Source organism: Molossus molossus, unplaced genomic scaffold, assembly GCF_014108415.1.
Source record: "Molossus molossus isolate mMolMol1 unplaced genomic scaffold, mMolMol1.p scaffold_m16_p_18, whole genome shotgun sequence".
NCBI lineage: Eukaryota > Metazoa > Chordata > Mammalia > Chiroptera > Molossidae > Molossus > Molossus molossus.
In genome coordinates, this window is record NW_023425353.1 from 59,838,738 (window position 1) to 59,846,881 (window position 8,144).

An 8,144-nucleotide genomic window follows, 5' to 3' on the forward strand; every position below is an offset into this window, starting at 1 on the left:
CCTCTGGACTTTTAGATATGTGAGCCAATAAACACCTTTTGTTAAACTAGATTTTTTTGTGTGTGTCATTTGCAACTGATACAGGCTTGTATTTTAAAGCACCGTTTTCTCATACAGCACATTAATGTCACATTTTTTGTTTTGCTTCATCATCACATAAGCTCCTTATTTGTATCACCTCAGTTGTTTGGAAGTTGAGTGTCTAAATAGCTGTATTTCTGCTTCTAATTCTCAACCATGTCTTGCTCTTTCAAGGAATGTGGGAGTACATCTGTATAGGTCAGTGGTTTTCAACTGGAGGTGATTTTGCTCCCCTCTCCCAGAGGACATTTGGCAATGTTTAGAGACATTTTTGTCATCACAATTGCAGGGAGGGTTGCTACTGGCATCTAGTGGGTAGGCCAGGGATGCTACAAAATATACTCTAATGCACTGGCGGCAGAGTGTCATACCACAACAAAGAGTTGTCTGGTCCTAAACGTCAATTGTGCTGCTGTTAAGAAAATCTTGTACAGGCCAACTACATCTGAAAGTGTGTGATCATTTCTTTGAGCATTTATAAACTTGCTACAAAGGAGGAATAAGTTTCAGCATAAAGGGAACATCAGAATGATGTTTATATATATATTTTTTGTTTTTATTAATTTGTTTGTTACAGATGTTTCTCCTTTTTTCTCCATTGACACCCTCCTCCCCATCCCCTCACCCCATCCCCAGCTTTGTTGTCTATGTCCATTGGTTATGCATACATGCATAAGTTCTGTGATTTATCTCTTCCTCCACAACACCCCCTCTTCTGAGGTTTGTCAGTCTGTACCCTACCTCTATGTCTCTGGGTCAATTTTGTTCATCAGTTTGTTTAGTTCATTATATTCCACGAATAAGTGAGATCATGTGATATTTGTCTTTCTCTGCTTGGCCTGTTTCGCTTAGCATAATACTTTCCAGGTCCCTCCATGTCATCTCAAAGGACAAGAGATCTTTCTTTCTTATAGCTGCATAGTATTCCATTGTGTACATGTACCACAGCTTTTTAATCCACTCATCTACTGATGAACACTTGGGTTGTTTCCAGATCTTAGCTATTGTAAATAGTGCTGCTATGAACATAGGGGTACATATATTGTTTCTGATTGGTGTTTCAGGCTTCTTCGGGTATATTCCTAGAAGTGGGATCACTGGGTCAAATGGCAGTTCAATTTTTAACTTCTTGAGGTAACACCATAATGTTTTCCACGGTGGCTGCACCAGTCTGCAGTCCCACCAGCAGTGTACTAGAGTCCCCTTTTCTCCAAACCCTCGCCAACACTTGTGGTTCGATCATGTGTTAATGGCGGCCATTCTGACAGGTGTGAAGTGATACCTCATAGTTGTTTGTTTTTATATTTTTAATAGATTTATTAAGAGGGAAACTTTTTACACAATGGGTGATCAAATCATTTGCAAAATTAGTTGTATCCTGCCTACCTGCAATGCCAATTTTCTCACCTAGATCAAAGCAAGTGCAAGAACTGGAAATAGGGATATTCAGGAGCCCGGTAACAACACTCTGCTGTGAGACATAAGACTGCTCTTGTCCTAAAGCACAGGTAACAGGTAGGGTCTAATGGTATGACACTCTGCCTCTTATTACCAGTTTAATTTTTCAAGCTTCTCTGGAGTCAATGCTAAAATAGAAATGCCTGGAGACCTAGGAGGATGGGGCAAATACCCAGTCCTATTGCTTAACGACTAAAACTACAAGTTCAGGAGGCCAAATTAAGGATCTTAGCTGATAGATGCCCCTTTCCTGCAATCGATAATAGGTGATGTAATGGGCTTGACTGGCTGCTCTTCCAGCATCCATTCTTGTAGGCAGTGAAGTTCGCTGAACCGGTCAGGACAGTCTAAGAAAGGTAGGCAGGGCTGTGTGGTAGGCTTCGGGCTAGGGCCTGGTCTTGCTTCTTTCCGCTCCTGCTCCTCCCTCATTCATGGTGGCTCCGTCTACGAAGGACCAAACAGCATTGCCTTGACATTCCGAGGGTCGTCTGGGTATGGAATAAGAGCGCCCCTCCGTTCCCCGAATCCGTTCATTCAGGAAACATTTCAGAGGCTCCTCTGTCCTGAGGTCTCCACCCCGTCCGCTAGCCCGCGGGCCCTGTTCAGATCTCGCTCCAGGCTCCAGATTGCTCTGCCAGGCCCTGTAGGGAAGGACCCACCAGCAGGTGGGAAACACGTCTGGCAGGGGCTGGGCCTATCTGGTCAGGGAGCTGGCTCCCGCCTCCGAGCGGAAGAACTGCTTCTCCAGGCTCCGCAGCTCAGCTTCTCGCTCCCGCCCTGGACTACGACTCCTTCCGGAGGAGGGCAAGTGGCGCAGCGGGGCGCAGGACCCTGCCTCCGAAGCCCCGGGCTGGATTAAGACGGGAATTGATCTCCCCGCCCTCCCCTTTCCGTAGGCTTGTCTCGCGGGACTAGGAGGAACCACCGAGATGTGGAGTCCTCCGAAATGACTAGAGGGAGTCTCAGGGAAGGTGTGAGTCGGCCGGTCCGCGTGAGGAAGCACTTCCGGCCGTCGTTAGCGCGAGGGTCGTGTGCAAAGCCTCTGTTCGTTGGAGAGCCGTGCAGGCCGCTCAGAGCCCAGGGTGAGCGGGTCTGACCCGCCCGAGGAGGACGGAAAGGGCCTCTAGGGAGACGAGAGCGGCTGCGCTGCTACCGGGGCCGCATCCCACCCCCGGGCCCCACTCGATCGTGTCGAGAGGGGGCGCTGGCCTTCGGCTCCGATCCCCTGCTTTGTGGTTCGCAGCGCAGCCAGGCCTATTCGTTTGGGTACTGACGCAGATCGGAGGGGCGTGGACACCCCGGTCCCTACAAAGTTGTCGCTGCGCTCCAGGACAGGCTGTCAACAGAAACCGCGCCCCTGGGTCGCTCCAGCCCCCTCTGGCCGCGGGGCCCCCAGCCCCAGCCCTCAGCCTGTGTGCACCTCGAGGTTCTTCCTGCCCCTCCAGGTGGTCCCCGGAAATCGGTCTCTGGTCACTGCTTCCTCATCTGGCCGGTGTCAACCCCATCTGGAAGGTCATTAGTGTCCCGGGAGCAGAGTTTTGGAAGTATTGAAGTGGTGGTTTCTTTCCCTCCAGGAGGGAGGCTGCTTAGGTCATTGGAGAATGTGGAGCCCTGGATTTGGGTTGGCCCGTTTGAATGTTTAATAATAAAAAAAAATGTGACGAGACATCCATCAAGCACCTAATGTATGTCCAGTGTTGGGCATATAGTTTCCTATGTTCAGCATTGGAGATAGGGAAAGATTTCTTGACCAGGTTCTCTTCACGTTCTTTATTTCTCCTGTCGTTTCGTTCCCATCATGGTTACTCATTGTCCTAACTTAATCGTTAAGGATTGTGATCGGTCGGAGTAGACATTTGGTCCCGATAGTGGAGTGTGTTGGGTTGAAATTTGTTCCCTATTGGGCTTTTATTTATGCTTCCGCTCCATAACTGCTCTTCCCCGCAGGACGAAGTGGGAGGGAGGGTTTTGTAGGGTGGCCTGGGCTGTTCCACTTTCAGGTGGGGCTTTTCACAAATCAGCAGTGTGGATCAGACCTCATTGCTTAACTTCTTTTGTTTACTGTCTCAGTATTATTAAGTGTCCACTGTAAGGGACATTTATTACAAAGATATGATGGCAATAACATGATTTAAGAGAGCAGGAGTACACAGTTACAAGGGGTACCCATTTACTCAGTCTGAATCACTGCTTTGGTTACCCTTGGGCGTAAACCTTCCTGAGTTTAGCAGCATGCCTGCCATCTTCCCCCTGTGAGATGAGTATTGCCACTGATACAAGGCAATAACTGATGGAAATAGTTCATGAGGCCTCAAAACAGGATGGATCAGATGTGTGCAGGAGTTATGGTCAGTAGAGTTGTTACTAATGCTTCTTTCTTTACCTTCAGTTCCTGAGACTTAACCTTTCCTCAAGATCGGAATAAAAGAGGTCAGATAATGACAGCATTGTCCTTAACAGCCAGGCCCCAGGTGAGCTGGGTTTCCTCTGTGTCAGCATGAATTCATGTGTGCATATACAAATATATTTATATATGCATGTAGACATATATGCACATATAAATATACATTCATATAAATTATATATGCATACATAAGTGTACATGCATATATAAATATGTAACATACACTTATATATGCATATATAAAAGTAAATGTTCTCATTGAGGTACAACTTATTTACAGTACAAATCTGAACTGTATAGCTCACTTTTTAGAAATATACGCACCTGCCCTAGCCAGTGTGGTTCCTTTGGTTGAGCGTCATCACATGTACCAAAATGTTGCCAGTTTGATTGCTAATCAGGGCACATGCCTAGGTTTCGGGTTCAGTCCCCAGTAGGGGGTGTGCAGGAGGCAGCGATTGATGTCTCTCTCCTTTCCTCTCTAAAATCAATTTAAAAAATGTATTAAAAAAGAAATATACACACCTATGTGACCATCACTCATATTAAGGCAGAAGATTATCAGTACCTCAACAAGCTCCCTCGTGTGCCATTCCAAGCAGTCCATCCCAAAGTTGACGTTATTCTGACCTCTGTCACCATAGAGTCATTTTATTTGTTGTTGAACTTCATCTAAATGGAATCATTCAACATATACCCTTTTGTATCTGCCTTGTTTTGTTCACCATTGTTTTTATGAACTTTACCCATGTTGTTTACACATAGCAGTTCTTTTTCATTCCTGAATAGTTTTCCATTATATGATTATATTACATTGTATTTATTCATTATTCTGTGGATGGATATTTTGATTGTTTTCAGTTTTTGACTACTGTGAATAAGAATGCAGTGAAAATTCTTGTATATGCCTTTTGGTGGACATGTGCTCATTTCTCTTGGGCATATCTTTAGAAGTCACATTGCTAGGTCGTAGGGTATACATTTGATTGGTTTTAGTAGATGCTGCCCAACAATTTTCTGAAATAGTTGTCCCAATTTATATTTTTACCAGTAGTGTATGAGAGTTCCAGTTGCTCCACACCCTTGCCAACACTTGTTGTCATTCATTATTGACATCTCATTTTAAATTTCCTTTTCCACAACAAGCAGTGATGTGGAGTACCATTTCATGTATTTATTGGCCTCATGCTTCTCCTAAGTGAAGTCCCTGTTCAGTTATGTTCTCCGTTTTTATTACATCGTGTGTCATTTTTTCTCCTAGTTGCAGTTCTTTATTATTAGGTATGAGTCGTTTGTCATATATGTGTACTATGAAATCTCTTCTCTCAGCCTTTGGCACGCTTTTTCACTCTCTTAGTGGTGTCCTTTGATAAGAAGATTTTTCTCTAGCCTGTCCCAAGTAAGCATTATTTTCCTATTGGATCTCTCTGACCTCACTACCTCTGCATTAGGGATGGGGAGTCATTGACAAATCTGAGCTTTGTGCCCAGGGTAGTGGACAGGAGGCAAGAATGAGGGAAGAACCGGAATGCAAGCAGAACTGGGAAATAACAGTAAAATGAGCAGCGTAAATATTCACCCAACTGTATTTCAAAGTGGGGAGGGGCTTAGAGCTAAGGTGTCAGCCATATTCAGTTATATGTTCATTCTCTTTTTATATATGTAATTTCATGCTCAGGCCCAAGCCCAGCTCCTATATAGTAGTCCATTTGGAGGTCACATGTGTTTCGAGGCTCAGTGGAGATGTATTTGGTTCTAACTGGGAAAGTGTCGAGCTCTGGCTGTCTGTCTGCCTTTATTTTTGTATCCTCTTCCTCCACACCTTCTAGATTTTACACAAAAACTCGTCAGGCTCATGGGGGACCCAATACTAAATACATATCATTGCAGGTGCCCTTCCCAGGCCTCTCATGGACAGTGTTGACCATCACCAAAGTCCTGAGGCCTGGAAGAGCAGAGACTTGTCATTTCAGGAACCAGTGACTTTTGAGGATGTGGCCGTGTACTTCACCGAGGAGGAATGGGCCAGCCTGGTACCTGCTCAGAGGGCCCTGTACAGGGGTGTGATGCTGGAGAACTATGCGGCTACGGCCTCCCTAGGTGAGGCCTCTGCTGCCAACCTGCCTGGGCCTTCAGACATTAAGGGCTCTCTCATGCTTGTTAGCTGACCCCAAATGTCAGTGTCAGGTGTTGCCAGGTTCAGAGAGCCCTGGAGTCTGTTTGACCTACAAGAAGGCTTTCCTTCTTATTCCATTATAAAAACTACCCTCCTTCCCTGTCTGCTTTAGAGAGGTACCCTCACCCTAGCACTGAACCTTCAGATTCTTTTTTGTTGTTTTGCATTTATCTTCAGATAGAGTGGGAAGGAGAGAAGGGTAAGAGAAAGAGAGAGAAACATTGATGTGAGAGAGACACATCAACTGGTTGCCACCCACACGACCCCAACCGGGGCCAGGGACAAACTGCAACCGAGGTACATGCCCTTAGCGGGAACTGAACCTGGGACTCTCTGGTCCGTGGGCCAATGCTCTAACCACTGAGCCAAACTGGCCGGGCAAACCTCCGGATTATCTTGAGAGAACTCAGCCCTTGGTCTCCCTGTGGGATTTGCTCCTAGGAGCCAGGTGTCTGTTTTCTCACAGTGGGGATTTTCCATCCTCTAACAAAGAAGGTAAGAAATTTTGTTTCCCTTTATTATTTTCTTTTATTTATCCTCACCGAGGACATTTTTGCATTTATCTTCAGATAGAACAGGAGAGAGAGAGGGAGGAAGAGAGAGAGAAACATTGATGTGAAAGGGACACATCGAGTGGCTGCCTCCCGCATGACCCAACCAGGGCCGGGGACAAACTGCAACCGAGGTTCGTGCCCTTAGTGGGAACCGAACCCGGGACTCTGGTCCGCGGGCCGACGCTGTAACCGCTGAGCCAAACTGGTCAGGGCTTTTGTTTTCCTTTAAATAGTTATTTACCTCCCAGGGTGTTTCAGGCTTCCTTGGGAACACTGTCCTGAGGCTTCTTCCCAACCCCTACCTGTACCTCTTTAGGGTACCTTTAGCTCAGTCCACTTAGGAATTACTCTCCTCACCTCTGGCTCTCCTTGTAGCCACAGGCGGAGATTGACCTCTGTGGCTCTAATCTTTGTGTTGTTTCTTCCTCCCTTCAAGCAGCATCACCCACTTTCAAACCCGCTCTGATCTCTCAGCTGGAGCAAGGGAAAGAGCCATGTTTCATCGAGCCACAGGGAGCCCTGAGTAGGAGGGAAGGCCTTGCAGGTGAGTTAAGGGGCACCCTTCCCAGCTTCGTCTCTTCCTTTGCTCGTATTTCATCACAGTGAAAGACGTGTGTTCTTTGTGCCCAGCATCATTGGGATCCTCCATCACACTCTCCCTGACTTGTCTGTGATCCATTGCTTCTCATCCCTTTACACTGCAGTGAACACCCTGCTGCAGTGATTCACACGCTGACACTGGTGCTTTTGTCCCTGGGGATGTGTGGAAACATTTTTCTAAATACTTTCCTGGTTATGTGTGATCACCTTTTTCATCACCTTTCTCCAGTTTCCCCCAGTTTTACAAAATTGATGAACTCATTGTAATATTATTATCTTGTCCACTAACCAAGAGAGCAAATAGAAACATTTAGTTTTGCTTTTCATAATTAATATATTAAAATTTTATTTTTTATATTGAAATACTTTAAGTAGCTTATAGATACTGTGATTTTCCTTCCCTTTAGGCTACAACTCAAAAATAAGAAGATGTGCCTACTTAGCTAAAATGATATCATATGCAATAAAATTAAAAATTCTTCAAAATCATCTCTTCTGGGAAGACAGAACAAAGGCTTAATTCTTTACCTTTAAATACCAGTTTTCAGAGTAAGGAGTTGATTTAAGGTCCATCTTAAATGATGTCAAACATGTATTTTCTTGGTCTGTCCACACATGCATTTCCTATTTAATGTTTTTCAATTCATTAAAGTTATTCATGTTGATATACAAAGCTTGCTTTCAAGTCTTTTTTTTTTTTTAAACAGCTCTATTGAGAATATGCAATTCATCCATTTAAGGTGTACAAGTCAGTGGTATTTAGCATATTCACAGCGGTGTGTATGCATTACCACAGTCTACTTTTAGAACATTTTTGTTACCAAAAAGAAACCCTGTGTCCATTAGCATCACTCTTCCCCCTGCACTCAGC

General features: G+C 45.1%; 1 protein-coding gene across 1 annotated transcript; it reads left to right on the forward strand.

Annotated features, from left to right (window-relative positions):
• The first annotated feature begins 2,552 nt into the window (after nt 1–2,552).
• Nucleotides 2,553–7,878, forward strand: KRBOX1 (KRAB box domain containing 1). Its single transcript, XM_036267303.1, has 5 exons — nt 2,553–2,621; nt 3,929–4,010; nt 5,917–6,043; nt 7,113–7,217; nt 7,681–7,878. Exons 2-5 carry the CDS (start codon nt 3,978–3,980, stop codon nt 7,791–7,793), a joined length of 378 nt encoding a protein of 125 aa, XP_036123196.1. The 5' UTR covers nt 2,553–2,621; nt 3,929–3,977; the 3' UTR covers nt 7,794–7,878.
• The last annotated feature ends 266 nt before the right edge of the window (nt 7,879–8,144 follow it).